Source organism: Trachinotus anak, unplaced genomic scaffold (genome assembly GCF_046630095.1).
Source record: "Trachinotus anak isolate AG129_WGS33_773 ecotype Australia unplaced genomic scaffold, CSIRO_AGI_Tana_v1 ptg000008l, whole genome shotgun sequence".
Classification (NCBI taxonomy): Eukaryota; Metazoa; Chordata; class Actinopteri; order Carangiformes; family Carangidae; genus Trachinotus; species Trachinotus anak.
This window is the reverse complement of record NW_027273859.1, coordinates 25,072,317-25,091,384: the sequence shown is the minus strand read 5'-3', so window position 1 is coordinate 25,091,384 and position 19,068 is coordinate 25,072,317. Positions and strand designations below refer to the sequence as shown.

The 19,068-nt window shown below is 43.4% G+C and overlaps 1 protein-coding gene across 3 annotated transcripts in view; it reads left to right on the top strand.

The window, feature by feature from the left end:
• The first annotated feature begins 4,727 nt into the window (after window positions 1-4,727).
• The window catches only part of kremen1 (kringle containing transmembrane protein 1), a 60,781-nt gene continuing 46,440 nt past the window's right edge, over window positions 4,728-19,068 (top strand). For 2 of the 3 annotated variants that reach the window (XM_071483740.1, XM_071483738.1), the window contains exon 1: window positions 5,849-6,157. In XM_071483740.1, coding sequence (XP_071339841.1) covers window positions 6,079-6,157 — 79 coding nt within the window. In that variant the 5' untranslated portion in view covers window positions 5,849-6,078. Of the gene's footprint in view, window positions 4,837-5,848; window positions 6,158-19,068 lie in introns of those variants that run through there. The other variant, XM_071483739.1, reaches the window with a different exon arrangement.

The window sequence follows — 19,068 nt, the reverse complement described above, 5'->3', positions numbered from 1 at the left end:
AAGGACCAAGGATCCTCCAGGTTCGGTTTTTGATTTGGTTTTGAAACTTTCAAGGTCCTCACTGTTTTTGCCCTTTGAGGCTGATGGGCAAGGTGCAAGAAACGTGAATGGCTGGTGTCCACTGCGGTTAAAAGATGGCTACTGGATTCATGTTCTTCCAGTCATTCTCATTTTGTGCTGATTTTGTATTTCCTCCTCACCTCCCCCTCTTTTCAAACTGGATGAACCAAAAAATCAATGCAAACATCCAAATGGAAAGTAATCACATCGACCCATGCAGGCTGCCATCTTAAGGGAAAGTTTGCATTTTCATTATGTTTCTATATTTCATATGGGCTCATCTGCGCCCTTGTAAAAGCATAAGTCAAATTTATTCCTCTTACTGTTATTTTCAAGGATCTGGCCATCATTATAATTTGTAATAGAGTTTACTCACCAAGTTAAGATCTCAGAGCGTGGTGACATTGCTAAAAAGAAATCTGACAAGACAAGAAACAGGAGACATGTTTTGAACAAACCCCCAGGTTAGCCAGGAAGAGAAGACAAAGGCAAACAGTAAACTTACGACCCAAAATGTCTGATGTAAACATCCGTCACAATTTACGGACAAACTTCCAAGCTGAACTTTGACCTATACCATAGAAGTGTGCACTGCAGCGAGGAGGTTATTGTAGACAGATGTGCTCACTTTCAGTTTTACCGCTAAATAATGCAAGTTTCTTTCCTGTTGGATTTTGTTGTAGCTTTTTGTTCCCAGATCTCCGAAATTTCTTGGGGAAGTACCATGTTATCATGACTGATTATAGATTATTGGTGAAAGATGGCAAAAGGGACCCAAGTTGTAGTAAACGTTTAATGCACCGATTTAAAGTGTGTGAACAGAAATGTGTTTTATCCACCTCTCATCTTTTGTCTGCTTGTGAGTCTGTTCTCCATTATTTCTCCTTCTCTTTTTGTCTCTTTTTTTTTTTTTTTAAAGGAGAAGAAACTCAGCGATGTTACAATAAACATTCCAGAGGGTGTCACCCACCCGGAGCCTAATTAGAGACCCCGGAGGCCGAGCAGGAGATGATGACGGCTGTGTGTGTGTCAGGGGAGAGAGAGGCGGAGGTGGAGGGGCTGTGGTGCTACAGTGGCTGCTGGCTACATGCAGGTGGCTGGATGTAAACTTTAGCTTTTATCTTGGCTTTGAACACGGGCAAGCTCAGGGGCCTGCACAGGTGTGTGTGTGTGTGTGTGTGTGTGTGTGTGTGTGTGTGTATGGGGGATATAGATGTTGCTGGTATAGATAGAGCCAGAGGCTGTCATTCGTCAAGGGGAGCCCAATTCAGCGGAGCTTTGCTGGGGTCAGAGGGTGACACCATAATGTGCGTCGTGTTGTGTGTGCAACCACTAATGATGTGGATCATATAGTCACTGATGTGGCTGAGTGAGGGGTGTTGGCCGAGCCGCACAGGCTTCAGACAACAACCAGATGTTTCGGTTGAGTAATCGCATTGACTCACTGTGTCCCCCGTGGGGGTAGACACAAGAAGTTTTACATCAATATGTGTGTGTTTGTGTGTGTGTGTGTGTGTGTGTGTGTGACAGCGTCTTTTGTTTTTAATTAATGTAATGAGCCAAGTGATGGCAGAGATTGTTTTGGCACTGAGGAAAATGGTTCTGACTGCAAACACTGACTCAGCGGTGATGTCAAAGAGAGAGACACAATCATCATCTCCTCCTTCCTCTTGTCATGTTGCTGCCAAAACCAGAAAAAAACCAGAAAAGTTTTTTTCATCAGGGTGCAAGACACATTTCCCCAGTCCCCTAAATTTAGCCTTGGTCAGAAGTGAGGCGTGCACCCAGGGGAACAGGCTAGTTTTAAAGGAGTGATTCACCAAATTACAACAGAGCAAATTTTTACATATAGCTTGGTTTATACGCTCAGGTGTTGAGATGTCCCTCTGCTGCCTGCCCAGCATTGCTATTGCTGTTGCATGCTGTTGATTTTGTTTTCAACAGCCTGTCCAGAAATAATACCCAGGTTTCCCTATGTAATCCACACAGCAGTGGACTGTGGGCAGTTTTTATTTAAACTACTTTCTACCTTCTATGATTATTTTCATCCTGTCAAGTATTTTCTGGTAATTATTTTGTCAGAAAGTTGTGAAAGCTCTCAAAGCCAAGGCAACTTATTCAAACTATTTTGTCCGAACACCAGCCCAAAAACCCAAAGATATTCAGTATACTATCGCATGAGACAAGCAAAAGCAGTAAATCATAACATTTGAGAGGCTGTAACTTTGTTATTTTTGGTTGAAATATGACTCAGAGGATTAATTGATTTCCTTTGAACACTGCTCACAGTGAGGTCTGTGGATTATCTTGAACAACTAGGACATTGTGTTTGGAAAGACGTGCTGCTTTCAGGTTTTTAAATGCCATTTTTAATGCTGCGAGCACCTCAAATGAAATTCCATTCACCTTTTATTGCACCGAAGTGGCAGCAGAAATGTCAGTGGCTCAAAACCTCGAATAATCAACACAAAAACAACCTGCACGGCCAGACACAAGTGAAGCAAAGGAAAGATAGAAATTTTCTTTAAATCTGAGTTAAGTGAACCTTTAAATTTTGTGTCCTCTCTTAGGTGAATTGAAACGACATATAAAAAAAGCTGCATTTTTCATGGTACAATACAATGACAGATTCTCTCGCAAAGCCAAGAACAAAAGCCCAGAAGGAGAAATGGTTTTGACCACAAAGGAGAGAAATGTGGCATTAAAATTCAGGGCCAGGCTCTTGTGTTTACCCAAGAGAGAACAAGGACATGACACAGTCTTGGCTCCTGAATTTGTGAATTCAAAGCATCTGGGCCAACATCTAATTCAACTATGCATAACTTCCCATTGGCAGGCAGGTCAGGGATGCCAGAGTACTTTCTAATATATCTCAGTGGCTTATTCTTGCTGTGACCTCCAGCCTCCGTCTTCCATAACTCAACAAGCGGGTTACACACCGGCAGGGTTCAGGTGAGGGGCTCAGCACCCACTGTGGCCACCCATGCTAGAAAATGTACACATGTGGTCCTGTGAGGAACTTTGGATGCTAGTTATCTGATCTTCTCGACCTATAATGAAAAACGATTGAACCATTTAAAAAGGCGAAATGCCAAACGAATTAAGTGTGAATTTCATGTGTGGAAGTGCCAAGTTTTATCTGGAGAGAGCAAAAAGACAGAACAGAATTACAGTAACTCCAGCAGACCACAAGGAATGTGGCCAGGCAGCGTGTACAGACAAGTCCAACATGTGATCTCACACACACACACACACACACACACACACGGAGAAAGAGAGACAAAGAAGACAAAGGAAGCCTTGCTACCACAACTGCACAGCATCACAGACTGATAGCAGGGGAGATGGGAGGTAATGCCACAAGTCCAATCCAGGTTCATTTTCATATGGACACAGTAGTTTCTATTCAGCCTGAGAGAACTAAGACTGTGTGAGCTCGCTCATAACATGTCTCATTATTAAATCATGATAACGATCGAAATGATAAACTGGCGGAAGATGTATTCAGGCCCCTAATCAAGTAAAAGTTACACAACCTCAATGTGAAACTAATGAGTAGATCTATATTCAAAATCTTACATAAAAGTTCATAAGTAAAGAGATTCAGTGACTAGTTGTGTAATTGGATAAATGATCAACAGAGGATTTTGATAATCGATAATTTGAGCATTTTTTAAAGCAAAAATTCACTAGTTCCCTCAGATCTAATGTTTTCTAGTTTTCTTTCTCTCCTGAGGTAATAAACTGAGTCTGTTTCACACAAATTAGGACATATAGAACCACTACTGTCAGCTCTGGGAACTTAATTGAGAAGATTGCTTGCATAATTTATTGCTAATGAAAATAATTGTTATTTGTAGACATTCAAAAGTATTATCAGCCAAATCTACTGAAAGTCAGTGGCTCTCAAAGTGGGGTCCAGGGAGGCCCGGGGGTCCTTGAGGGGGGTACCTGGAGGTCCCCAGCGAAAAGGGGAATCATTTATTTTCAGAATCTGTGACTATTCGAGTCGTGGGTTTCAAACACTTTCTGTAATAAAACATCTAAAAGTAAAAAATCTCATCAGGACAAGTGGACAGGTGAGAGTAAAAATCTGTCGCGGCTCCTCTGAGTGATGCTGGATTATTAATGGTGCTTCAATGTACTGATGCACAAGAAACATGGCACTGTTTTAGCTAATTGCATTTGAGCTCATCTATATACTGATAAGTAGTTTATATGCATATAAGCAGAAAACATAATAATAATGGAGTTAAAAGCACAGAACTTGAATTAACATACTTTTACAGTTAATTTCCGCCACTGATTGTGTATTAAATGCACACGGAATCAGTTGGTTACTTCAGGCATGAAAACCAGCTGTCATGCAGTGTTGGAAAGGTTTGACATCTCGGTCATAGCCATATTTTGGATGAATTGTAAATCCCTTTCTCACAAACAGTCTCAGTCTTTCACTGTAAAGTAAGTGAAGTTTTTACCAGCCGCTATCTCCAGGCCACACAGCTACATTTCTCCAAAGGGCACACGTCATGCTAGATTACTTTCGATTACTTTCCCAGTGCTCCCCGTCTCAACCCCGTCGGTTTTGGCAAAATAAATGTTGGGCTTTTCTTCTTCTTCTTCTTCAAGAGTGGTGAGATCATACCGGACTTTCTATTTTTAGGCCAGCTGGCTGCTTCTTTGGCCTGGACACTTCTTCCCGGTGCTGCATGGCATCTGCAGCAGAACACAAGAGGGTGCTGTTTCCCACTGAAGATGATGTTTGCCTGTCTGAAGGTGAGAGGCACTGACAGTGGTCTCACACACTCTGTGCACCTGTTTCTATCCAGTGAAAGAGAAGAGAAAGGCTTTAATGGAGACAATATGAAAGGAAAGTCGCTCATGGAGGACGTGGAGTGCTGATTTCATATTCTAATCTGTTGAGTTTCCTTCAGGAAGAACATTTCTGCAGAAATATCACCAGCATTAAAATTCATATTTGAACATTATCTGCTCATTGTACAACTCAGTGTAGGAAAAAAAACTACCCCACTCATTAATGTGGATAAAAAGCCTTTGATTCCCCAGATTGTGCCCAGGGTTTTCTTCTATTTATCAAATGTGAGCCAAAAGGCAGACAAACAGAAGAACACATCATATGCATCAAATTCAAAAACTGAATTTCTTCTTGAGGAAATCCTTCACAAGTGAAATAATGTCCCAACTTCTCATGCAAATCTTAATTAACGTACACAGGAACCACTGCTCCTCCGGGATCATGTGCAAATCCCTGGGTAGGACACAACCCAGGGATTTCCCAACGTGATAGACCCCCTCCTCGCTCCCAGTTAGATTGAATTTAGACCCCAACATAAAAACCAAGACAGTGCTCTTATTGTGCGTCTCTGGTACGCCAGCATGTTTACAGTGAGCTGTCATGCTTGATGGCAGCTCTTATCTCCTGTGGCAGTAAGAGCATGATGATCTTGTGATGTGATTTTCCCGATGTTGTTCAGTTTTGCTGTGATGTTAAACGTGTTATCTAGTTATTACTGTGGGTTTGATCTTTAAAGAGGGGAAGTCAGTGTATCCTTTACTAACCTGCTGCTCATTGCACCACAGTCCACCCTCCAACCCCAGCACCGCCACCCTCCTTCCCGTCCTCCTTCCTCCCCTCCCTCCCTCCCTCCCTCCTCTTTTCTTTCTGCTGCCTCCCCGGCGCTGCAGGTTGAATCTATTGCCCCTATTTCCTGTCACATGGGTTGGAAACAGGATCCCTGCTTCTCTGCTATCTGGTCCCGTCTTTGTGGTGTCAGTGTTGTAGTAGTTGTGGGACCTGCCTTGAAGTTCAGGGACTTTAAACCCGGGCCAAAGAGCGACTCCTGCACAGACCCGGACAGTCAGCCAGCCAGACAGACACAGGCAGACAGACAGACAGACAGACAGCAAGTCAGCCAGTCCACCACCCCGCCGGTCTGCGCATCCGTCCGTCAGGCTGCACTTCACCTGAGAGCCGGTTCAGACCTTTTTAATCAGGCGATGGATTCCTGGACAATCACCTCTGCTCTTCTTCTCGCTGGCTTTATTTCCTCCGCGGCTTTAAGTCCTTTCGAGACCGGTGAGTCAAACTTTTCTGTTCGCCTGTTTCTGAGGATGTGTAACACAGCGAGAATATGCGACAGCGTCCCCAAAGTTGCTCTTTTACGCGCCGGGCCAGCTCTTCGCCCGTTATGAAAAAAACTGCCCGACACACACCCGAAAGTGCGTTTGTTTTAATGCTGTAGTGATGTTTTCGCGTTTGGTATCGAGTGTGTCATAGATCGCAGTCGCTGGAACTCCATTCATAGTTGGTCGCCTTGGTCCAAATCCCACTACGCCACTGTCTCCCGAGCTGCGCGCTGTCTTTAAGCTGCAGTTTTGCAGAGTGGAGCCAAAGCAAAAAAAAAAAAAAAAAAAAAAAGGGAAGTAGTTGTGTAGTTATTCAGCTTAAGGGCAGGAGAGTGAGGTGATGTGTGCAGAGAGACTGGTCTGATCAGATACTTCACTGTTGCCTCCACACCTACAGAGTAAACACATCTGCTCCAAATCCGGTGCGAAGATGTCCTCAGACCCGTAGACTCCCGCGGCAACATCACACCACATGTAAATCTGGGAAAGGCTTCTAAAAATAATTTTAAAAAAAATCAATCTTAAAAGTTGCGTTTCGACTTAATCAAGGGAAAAGGATCATGGGCCTTTCACCCGAACCAGCAGCTTTTACGCACCAGACTCTCCGACGCATCCTGCGCTGCTGATCTGTTTACCTGCTCTGCACCAGCTGCTGCTTGCAGCCCCTCACTCTCATTTTAACATGTTTTCCATTTCACTGGCAGAAAAAAGATTATTCAGTTTAAATCTCCATCCTAATACCACGGTTGTTTGCACTGCATTACTGGCTATTGTGTCTTTAATTGAGCCGTAGAGACACCAGTCCCCCCCCCCCCGAAATAAACTTGAAACCCTAAACTCAGCCATCTGATATCATCCATTTAATTCGTCCTCAAGTTCAGACTAATACTGAGGGCCACGCTTGCGTCTATCTGCAGAACTTCAAAGTTAGAGCCGGGTTCCCCGTTCAAAGCTGCCTTCCCGGAGAATATTTAGTTTTAATGTGAATATCTAATAATGATGACCACACAAACCGAGCTGCTCCTTTGCTGTAATTTGCGCCGCGTTTCATGTCGGAGCAGCAAATCCTTGTGCTTTCCTTTTTAATTTTTTTGTCTCTTAATTATACCCTTGGATTTCAAATTAGAGGGTCCACCATCTGGGCTAGTGCGTAAGTACTCCCATGTGTACCTATGTATTAACAAAGTATTTAAAGCAATGGTATTCCCCCTCATAACACTGGGGAGAAAAGGGGGGGAAAAAAGACCAAGTTTAGTTTAAGTCAGCTGTGCCTTATTTACTGTACAGTAAAACAATAATTTCATGCCTCTACAGAAGTCAGTCTCTTGCTGTTAAATGCAAAGACTGACTGTTTCATGCTCAATTTGTCGTGTTTTGGTCAGATGCCCCTAATATGTCTGGACCTTGCAATTAAAAGGCCAAAGTGAATGTGAAACCCAGCAACACATAAAGGGGAAAAAAAAGCCACCTCAAAAACCCCCTCTGCACTTTCACAGTTGTCAGTTTAGCCTTTATTGTTGTTTGGTATATTTTTCTTACAACCACTGTGTGGCCATATATGTTTAAATGTGAGTGGATTTTCAGAGTGCTCATGTTCAACAGGGCACATCTGTCAGAGGAGATGAAGCTGATGTTTGATGCGGCATGTTCATGCCGATGCTGGGAAATGTAGAGACTCCAGGGCACGCTGAGGGAAAGTGACAGACACACTGGAGCAAAGCAGAGCTGCAAAGCAACTCCTGGACTGCGCTGAAACAGCTGATGTGGATATGATGAGTGTTCTGCCTAAATAACGCCTCATGTTATTCTTGTGGTTTAGCACAGTTGAGAGAGATTTTGGTGAACGTGAACGTCTCGGGTCAGAAGAATCCAGGGCACGTCTGTGATGTTATTAAGAAGTCAAAAAAAAAAATGTGCATGTGTAAATCTGAATCCTTCAACAGACGGATTTACCTTCAACTGCTACAGCTGGGTCGTGCAGCAGCGTATTAATTAATGCTCTGCAGAACGCGAAGCCACTGTTGAGTTTTTGACAGAGCGTCGAAAACAGTTATGCTGGAGTGCTTTCACTGTCCTGGTGGACTGCAGCATTGCATCAAGCAGAGTCATATTAACAGCAGAGGTGTGCAACTGAGGGATATTCAGGTGCACACACACACACACACACACACACACACACACACACACACAGACATGTTTACACACACGTTTGAAGAGTGAAAATGTATCTAAGGGTTACAGATTATGGTTGGTAAGTGCCTTTATGCAACCTTTCATATGAGAATGGGCTCCTCTTCCACCCAGCACACTTCATACCCTCAGTATAGAGTGTTAGTCAACCACAGGCTCTTATCCATAATGTATATGATTCCTCTTGCACCTGAACTCAGAGGCTTTATAAAGAAACCCATCCAGACTCCCACATGCTGTTGTGTCTGACTGTGGCCTGTCTTTGCTCACTTGGCAGCTGCTTAGGCCCTTCACACAAACATACACACAAGTGGAAGCCGGGTGCTGTCAGAGCTGTCAAGATGAGACGTAATTGAGTCGCTGTGCAAGCCGCTAATAATGCAGCTTATCGCGTTGCCCCGTCCTGAACAAGCTTGAGCCGGTTAATCAGCGTTGGAATTATTTTGTTCTCGGAGTTCCTGGTGTGTCCATAAACCACGTTACAAGCGGGTTTATGTTTGCCAGTGGTGAAGCATCGGAATACAGTGCGTGTCTTTTGTTTATTTAAAAGATGCATCGTGTTTTTGGAAATGGAGGCAGCTTTTTAGATGAAGCTGCCAGTGTTGCCGTTAGGGTAGGATGGCTCACCTTTAAAGTGATCCTTTTTAAAGTCACTGGCAGGATGAGCAAGCTGTTCTCCTGTTAGTACATGCAGGGATAACCTATAATCTGTCTCAGTGGTTCTCCACCTGGGGTCGGGGGATGATTAAGGGGGGAACAGGGGGAAACACCTAGCATGGCTGTGTGTAAAGGCATCAGCATCTCTAGAGCTCACTAATTAACACATTATATCTTGTACTTGAATCTAAGTGTAAAAATGACATGCTGTTTCCCCCCTGCATCCGAATCTAAGCTAACTGGCTACTGGCTTTAGCTTCATATTTAACAGACAGACATGAAAGTGTCATCGATCTACTTATCTACTTATTACTTATCAAAAAATATTTCCCAAAATGTCAAACTGTTGCTTTTCAATCTTTGCAATTCTCTAGATTTACCTCTTCAGTCCTGTAGAAATGATTCAAATGAAAGAATCTGAAAATGTGAAATCACTCTTGTTCCAATGCACAGTCATATATGCAACCTGTTACAGGGGATTGCAAGACAGCATTGCCTTGATTTTAATGTTGGTAACATTTGATCTGATCCCATTTCTTGTAGTAACGAATGAGGGCAACATGAAAACTTAGTCACAACCTGTGTGTCACTGAACTTTCTCTCTTGTAGCTTTAAAGGAGAGCAGTTGGCTTTTAGTTGTGTCGAGACGAGCCTTGAAAAGGGCACGCTGTGACATTTTGGCAATATGGAATGCGCGCTCATTATGTGATCACAGAAGACAGAGCTGTCAGAAATAAGGCCGGATGAAGAAAACATCAGGTTGTTATCAGGCTATGCTCGACCAACTGAATCCTGGACCCATCGGAGGAGGCGAGAGGTGCCTTATGGGCTTTCTTTTCATCTGCAGTCTTTGGTGAGCCTGTACTTAACTAGACGTGCATGAAATAACTTGTAAGGCCACACTAGGAAGATTTGCAAAGGCCGATTTCTGAGCACTGAGGTGCCTTATCAAACTAACTTGCAGTAGGTGAAGTAGCAAGATTGTTTATGGACTGGAGATATTTGAGCCTTTTATTCTCATTCAACTTTTTCTTTCCCTTCCTTGAGGCAGTGAAGGCACCAAATAGAGTGACGGGTGGATGAATGACAGTGTGTGTTGGGATTTCTCTTTGTAGCCTGTCATGCATATAAGTGCTGCATAAACTGGCAACCCTCTGTTTCATCTGGCAACCCGCCTTTTTTCCTGCTCCCTGTCTGATCGCCATCCAGCAGGGCACGATGTTGGCCTGGGCTTTGTCAGATCCAGCACACTCAGCCACGGACGGAACAGGGCGCAGCAGACAAGGCGAGGAGGCCAGAGCGTGGTTTAAAAACGCTGCACTAACTCCTGAACAGTAGCTCACACAGAGCTTTGAATTTTAGCTTTTTGGCAACAGTCGTGCAGCTTCTGTGTTCACTAGGTTGCCGTGTGATTGATAGGAGTCTACGGGTTTTGTTATTTTCAGATGTTTGGATTAACGTCAAGTCAGCATTGACTGTGTGGCTGTGCATGTATGCGCTCACCTGTAGCAAGGGGAAAGATGCCAGACGCTTTTCAACATTCCCACGTGTGCAAGTCCAGGTTTTTGTGCAGTTTTGTGTGGATATTCCTGCCTCTGGACCTACCTGCATGTGTGTAGGGCTGCAGCTAACTGTTATTTTCTCTTGCAGTTACTGTAATCTGTCCAAGTTTGCACTGATCTTGTCTGTGGAAATGGCAACTGACAAAACTACCTGACCACAAGGTCTATTTAGTAGGTCATCTGGAACTTTTCTTCATCAGCAAATTGAGTTTTTGCAGTTTTCATGGAAATGTAGATGTAAATTTAACTTTTTTCTGGACCTCCAGCTATGGTGGCCGTAAATCAGAGGTTCAGAGTTGATTCTATGGATTTTTTAAAGATGCACCGATTAACACGTCTATTAAAATATCCCGGTAGCAATTCCAGCACCTGAACTTGTGTATCAGCCAATTATGACCATTAACCACTATATACCACTAACCCTGTGGGTGATATGATTGCTTTTGTTTCATACCATGACTCAGGTGAAACTGTTTGTAAAACATGAATGCCAGAAAAGATTTTGTTTATTATCTAATGTGACTGTCATCAAAAAAAAATCCCACACCAATCCTAACACTAGAAATTAAAGCCTTGCAAACTGCTGAGGTTTTGCTAACGGCTAATGTTAGTTAATATAGAGCAGAAGTTGTTACCGATGGCTGCACAGTGCAACTTCCTGTGTAGGCTGCAGTTTCAGAGCAGTGAAGAAGAATTCATTTCCGGGAAAACTGCTGTTTTGTCTTAATATGAAATAAGTTATTAGGTACCAGATCGGTGCATAGCCTTCTGAAGTTGCTGATACCCAATATAGTATTTTAGGCAGTATTAGAAGCATTCCCCATAAAAGTATCCGTATTTGAACAACTTTACTGGTGGCCAGAGTCTGAGGGAACATCTTCTCATTGCTTGTTTTCACCGACCAACAGTTCAAAACCCAAACATGTCCAGTGTAAAATGATATAAAACAAAAAGCAGCAAACTCTTGTATTTAGGGAGCTGAATACAACAGATGTCTTTACATATTCACTTTTAAAGCAGACGGTTCATTTTCTCTCACTCAGCAGATTTTATCGGCTAATAATTTCAGCACTACATGTGTGTGTTTGAGTAAAGTTCAGATGTGAGGCAGCTGTAACCATCTGGAGTCTCTATAAACTTCGCCACGTCAAGTGTCAAACCAAGAGGTCTCGCATCCATCTATCTCAACCCCCCCCCCCCCCCCCACCCCCACCCCCCACCCCCACCCCCCCCCATCTTCCCCTGTCACCATATCAGCCTCAACTTGATCCACTCTCAACTTGTAAACGCAGTCCATACAGTACAGTTTATGATTGGGTTCCATCAGCCTTTGTAACCCCTGAGACAGAGGGTTCTTTGTAAGAGTAAACGTGTGTGTGAGAGAGAGAGTATGTGTGTGTGTGTGTGTGTGTGTGTGTGTGTGTGTGTGAGAGAGAGAGAGAGAGGGAGAGATACTCATCTGCCTGGGAAGATAATAACAGACCATCTTCGGCCGTTTGAAGAAACACGAGCTTGTGCTGGCAGAGGTGATCGCGATGGAGTGTTGGTTTGAGGAGAGACAGCGGGTTTCTTAAAGAGTTTAACATAAGGGCTTTTGGTGTGCGGGTAAACCCTCTGTGCTGATTGTGGGGAGTGTCAGAGGGCATTATGGGAAGAGGGTGCATGGGGTCTGGGTCTCAGATGTGGGCTCTGTGGTCCCCCCCGCTTTTCCGGTTCAGAGATGGAGATGGAAACCTTTCCTCCCTTGGTGAGCTTCTGTGTAGCAGACACAAGTTCAGACAAACCACTGGGTTAGTGTGTGTGTGTGTGTGTGTGTTTGCTCTGTGAGATTCATGTCTAAGTAACTGTAAAGGATGTGACTGAAGGAACCAGTGGGAGTTTCAGATTTTCGGAGTGAGGACATTCTTACAAAGGAGATTAACTTTGGTCATGACTTCATCCTGGGTTTAGGTTAATGCTTAATTTGAGGCTTTTGATACAGACTTTTTTAATTATAAAGTAAATATTGAGTGGGTGGGTGACCAGTCACCTTTGTGAACATAACAAGAGGTACTGAACAAGGAGTATTTGTAAACAAAAATCAACCTGCTTATAAAAAGCCTTCCTATATTAATGCAACTTGTAACTATGTATCTTTTTTTTTTTTTTTTTACATTTTTGGTTGAAATATGCTCTGAAACATCTTAATGTGTACAGATGCTGTCAAAGGCTTCTGTGACCCAGACACATTGAACATCGTGGCAGCAGTGCAGAGATACTCACTTCTAAAGATTTTGAACGTCCCTTGCTTTTGTTTTAACCAATCAGAGAGGGCCAAAGTCAGACGAGGGCGCTCACAACTGTCAATCAATACATGGGTGTGCTTATGTTTTACTACTCCGCTAACTTCAAGCTAATATTAGCTGCTGGAAGACATCGCTGCAGCTGACTGACAGGCTAGCAAGCTCCCGGTTTCTGCCTTAGCCGAGACAGCGTACATGCAGAGGATGTAGCTGTTTCATGCTAGCGCTAGCTTGATTTTCTGAACTTGCATGTTGTAGCTTTGAGCCTGAAGGTTCATCTGCTGGAATGAGGGGAAAAGGGTGGTAAGTGGACCTTAGGGTAAGAGGCACCAAGATGCACTAATCAATATTCAGTATTAACAATGGATTATGAGGTTGTTTCAGCCTCAGCAGGCAGCAGCTACCTGTGCAGCACCAAACAGCAGACAAAGTTATTAATAAACTGAACACTGATGAGCATTTAGCAGCTAAAGAGACTGATATTTCCCCCGAGAGGTGTCGGAGACCAAGCCAGCAGACAAACGGCTTGCTAACATACTCACCATATCAACTTAAAAGGTCATAAAATGTCAGTGTTGTGTTTACAGCTAGTTCCATTGCCCACAGTCAGTTAATACTCCTTAAAGATTGCTTTGTTCTTCATATAATGTTTTAGCTAATACATAGATGCCAAAATCATTTACATGCCCTCAGGAGCTCATTGTGCGTACAGGTTCAACACACTGTGTTGAGTGACAGGTGACTATTAGCAAGGCCATAATTTTGGTAATTTAAGTGCGAGACATTTACACATATTGTTTTGTTTGTGTGTTTTTAGTGCTACGGGTTGCTTGTACAGGAGTCTTTTTTTTTTTTAAAGTGAGACACAATGTATTCACCCCCTTTACTGTCCAGTCTCACAGTGTCCACGTCTATGAAAGCAGGCAAAGTAGCTGCTGATTGGTGAAAATAATACCTCATCTTCTAAAAGTTGTGTATGTATTTTTCTTAAAGGTGCTATATGTAAGTTTTTGTGAATGCGACATAGCCAACGTTAACATTAACAGCTGTTTACTTACCAGCCTAGAAGAAATGTTGTGAATTCAGCGTCAAACTTCATTCCTCTTACTCACCAAGAGCTGTCTCCAGCAGTGGAAAGTAACACCAAAGTTGCTGTAGCATCCAGGCTGCCCTGAAGAAGTAGCGCTGCTCAGATGTTATAACCTTCTGTCTTGTGAATGCAACATGTCTGAAGCTCTTGGCAATAAACCAGCAAGAAACCACGCAGAGAAAACTTACATATAGCGCATCAGACTTGACTTGCATATCTTTCAGCCACTGAAATAGACAGTGTGTTGTGTGAACGTGATCTAACGTGAACAGCAGCATTGTAATGCAAGAAAATGACTGAAATAAAATGGTTAATCGAGATCATTCAGAGGCCTTTTTTTTTTTTTTTTTTTTAACTGTGGCCTACGCTCCCAGCATGGAGAGAAAAACTGTTCACAAGATGTGGATAGGTCTGAGGGTTTTCATGACTAACATCACCTATTTATCATGTAAGAGAAGCTGCTGCTGAGGTTTTTAAAATTGATGCTTTGAGGACCTCCTGTGACAAATATTACCTTTGTAGTGGGATGAGCTTTGTCCAGCACCTTCATACCTCAGCCAATCACAACAAAACATTTTGCATGAATGGATTATACTCTGGCTAAACAACTTTTAAAGGCACTGTACTTTTATTTATGACTTTTGGGAAACAGTGAGTCCCTTGCCTTTCACTCAAGGACACTCAAAAGTGTTTGCATCAATCACAGGACAGAACGAAATCTACTGGAGACACATGGTTGCTTTTACTATCTGCTCCCTCATCACTCATTCGAATAATGTTCAAACTGATAAATGAACAAATCTCCCTTAATACTTCTTTAAAAAACTTCTTTAAAGGTCCTGTAGATTCCCTGTTGGTTCAGTCAGTATCTCCTGGTTGTCTTCACAGTGAACCCAGTCAGCCCGTCTCCTCCTTGTGTTGTGTTTGCGCATAATCAGGTGCACACCAGCCCATATGGAGCCCTCATAAATCTTCAGTGGAATGCCAGAGGACGTTAAGTTTAGCAAGACAACAGAACACGCTGACAAAAACCAACCACGCATGTCGACTTCAACTGGCACTGGGAGTGTGAAGTGGCTGACAATAGACCAGGTTATGGCGTTATAGTGGAGAGATGCTAGATTTCTCTTACATCTCCTCACTGAGGGAGAAACACATGCGCTCAAGTAGGCAGCAAGCTCACAGTGTTAGCTGTTAAAGTGTTACCTCTTAAAAATGATGGAATAAAAATTGTATCATTGGCTTTAGGACCGTTGGTTGGACAAAATAAAGAAAAGTTAGTTGCAGCCTTCCAATAAATGTCACATAAAATGCTCCCTCCAAACATGGAAAAACTGAGAATAATAACAGGATAGGAAGAGGCTCTTCCTCTGAGCATCACCCAAATAGAGTGCCGCAGGAATGAGCCCTAAAAATTAGTTAGCGCTTTAGCACTTCGGGTTTCCTCGTCCTGAAGTCTATGGGTTTTTTTAATTGGGTGTTTGGCTGGATGGCTGAAATAAAGTCTGTGGTTAACACAAGCTCAAGACATTTTCATGTTTTAGTCTATGACATAAAATACATCAGAAATACCCCAGTCGCAATCTCTTTAAGCTTTTACCTGCTTGTTGCTAACAAGTGGCTTAGTGAGACTACAGAGGTTGCTGGGGACGTTAAATGTCATCAGGCCAAACACGAAAACAATCTGCTCACCAGTCCACCTTTACAGCTCTGTTGTGTTCGTACACCCCCTTTTGAAAACTGTTATTAACTTTGTAATAGGAACGGCTTTTTCAGAAGAGGTAAGAGCTAAATCAGACTACAAGTTGGAAGTTTAGTGATGACTGGTGTTGGACTTCTGGCGATTGTATTTACACTTCAAAAATCATAAAAGTGGTGTTGGTTGTTAAGTTTATCCTGCTGAACAAAAAGTGTAAGTATCATAAACTTTTGTTTGTTACAGAGATTATTTTCTGCATTAATCCAAAAGCCTATGTAAAAATCCCATAGGCTTTTTGTCAAGGCAGCGAGTGTGATGCTAACATCTGGGTTAGCCTACGAAAATACGTCATCCCTGCGGCACTCTAGATTGTTGTACATTTGTATGGTACTTTAGTGACAATATGGTAGACAAAAAGCTAAGCCACAGCTGATAATGCAAAGACAAAGAGAGATGCACTCATTGAGAAGCCAGACATGAAGAGCAGAAAGCCTGAAATGGAAGAAAATAGAGCAGAGCATTATCCTTTTTGCATATCCCAACATTCATGATACTCAGCATGTCTTGACTTGTGACGACAGGCCAAAGTTTTGAAGAATTCCCTCATTTACTGAACATAAGTTGAATCTGGCTCACAGTAGGTAACAAGAGAAGAGAAAAAAAAGAGCTCCAGGTCAGAAATGTGTCCCTCTGTGTCAGCATGCTTCCCATTTACTTCCTGTTGACCTCTGGGTGGTGCCCTGCAAAGGTCAAGTTGCGGGCAACGCCCTTGTTCTTCCATGCCAAGGGGCTGGACCGCCCATAAAACCACCAACCGCTAAGATGGAGAAACAGACCTAGTTATTATAAACACAATCATGCTTATTATCATGCCACTGTGATTCTCGTCCTGTCGTGTTCAAAGGCTTACAATTGTTTGATCAAAGTACCTCTCTGTGTGTCATTCCCCGCTCCTTCCATTTCTCTTTTTAAACTTCCGTTGCTGACTGCAACTCTTTCATTTTTCTCTCACCTTGTGCAAATCACCACCTGCTCGGTCGGTTGGTCGGGCGACCCGGCATGCAAAGCAGCCGGGCCAGTTCCAGTGTCGGGATCTGTGATGGCGATGGCGGTGCATGGGTAGCCCCCTTTAAAAGTGACAGGGCATGACGGATGCGATAGTCATGTAAAGCGCAGAGCGGCAGGGGAAAGGGGCGTCCCCAAACAAAGTGGCGCAAGGTTGAGTGTGTCACTCTGGTCCCTGATCTACGGAGGCGGTCCTGTAAGACAACATGGAATTAAGCTGTCAAGCCACTGCTGGCTGTACACAACTGTCAGCTTTGAAAGAGATAAACAATGTTTAGGTAGGAGAGTACACTCATGTGGCCAGAATAGTGGTTTGTGAGGTTTTGTTGCTCAAAGGGTCAGTCAAGACCAGTCAGAGGATACTTCTGAATGAACTGTGACATGTTGGTTTTGGATGCAGCTCTGCAAAGCAATTTAATATCTTTACTTATTCTTTCACAGCTTATTTTTCATCTAGATTGTTCTCCAAGTTTTCTTCCTTCTTCTCTTTCAAGATTTGCCCCCGTCTTCCCTTTCCCTCCTTTTGCACATGTTTAATAATGATATGCGTGAGCTGTGTTCCCCGGTCTGTTCGTGTACCTTGACATTTGCGTATGCATGAGGAGACACACTCCAGTCAGTGACAATGACATTCTGGCACTTTCTGCAGCAGTCAGAGCCCATCAGCTGGAACACACTGCAGGGCAAAGGGGTAAATCAAATACTCGGAGAACAGTAATGGAATACCATAGAACCTCATGTTCTTCCATGAATTCTATTAACTCTCAAACAAACAATTGTTTTCATTATCGGAGCTCAATTTAATTCACAGAGAATGGAATTTTAAAGGCATTTTCAAGGCCTAAGGGGGGAAGTGGCATGAAAATGTTACACAAAGCATAGCTTTATGCCTCAACGCTGGATTTATATAATGATGTGAAATCAAAACAGAGTGTTATCAGCTCTGGGCCTGTTGATAAAAGGAAGTGCAGCTTTGCTATTCCCTAACAGCACTCTTTGGCTGGTGTATTGTTTCTGCATTTCAAGGAGAGCAGGAAAAAATGATTAGACTTCAGCCTGATTTGTTTTGGTGCAAGCCCAGAGCCAGTCTGGCTTCCTGTCTCTGTATTTCTCTTTCTCAACATGCTATTAATAAAGCTTTTGACATAGTATGATTGAGGTAAATTAGCTGTTATTCTTTCTTTGATTCAAACATGTAACATGTTCCAAACATCTCCCCACTGATTGGTTGGGGTGTTTTTGCAAAAAAATCTCCACGGGCTCGGTTTCAAAGCAACCATGTATTTTTGTGGTGTCACATGCAATTCTGAGTTTTGAGAAGCGTAACCAACAACATAACGGGAGGATATTGAATTGCTACTGTGTGAGACATGACCTGTCCGGCGAACTTTAGTTCTTTTTATACTGCAGTTATGGTTGGGCCAGGGCCACTGAGGTCTGTGCGCCACTGCGGTAGAGTAATGGCAACCACTTTAAATAAATGGAGAGTAATTTTGCTGCTGAGCCCCGGGGTCTGGTTTGTGTCCAGCTGCAGCAGCTTGTGGCCGAAGAGGCAAATTGTCGCCTTTCCTCCTTGCAGGAAACGCCTACAGACAGGACTGATTTGACAAAGACAAGCAAGTGGACATGGCTAAGTGGACAGAGCAAACATTTGACCAAGTGAAGGGGAGCAGGCGTGGCTAAGTGGACAGCAAACAGAGGAACAAAGCCAGCGGACAGAGCTAAGATACCGTGACAGTGACATGGGCTACAGACCAGAGAGCGCTGAATGGAGGTTGATCGACATGTTTCGGTGTGGTCATTTTTGAAAGAATATTTAGATAAACATCCATTAACTCAAGCTGCGAACCCTCCGGGACAGTTAATCGTGCTTAAACAGTTCATAGACCCTACTTTACAAGTGCACAGGAACATCTCAGTCAACTGGTTTCACAAAAAAACCTTTGTCCCTCAATGCGAGCAGCCAGTGATATCCTGTTGCATTGCAAGGCCCTTTGAAAGAGGCTTGAACTGAGGGGATGAAACCCAAGTCACCAAGAGGCCCTGATTTAGTTGTCTATCCTGTATCCAAGGTGAATACAGCTCCCCAAGGTGAACACAAAACAGGCTGGGTCTGCAGCAGCCTATGTGGCACCAGCCCTTGACCAGCACCGCTAGAGGTGTGGTCACACTCGGCCGATGCCGTGAAACAGAATCTGCTGGCCCTCAATAGATCCTCCGTAATGGATCCCCTTCTCAGGGAGGCCAGTGGGATGCCCCTTGTCTTTTTACCAGAGCCATCTGGTTCCCAGCACCGCTGCTCTTCCCACAGCCGCA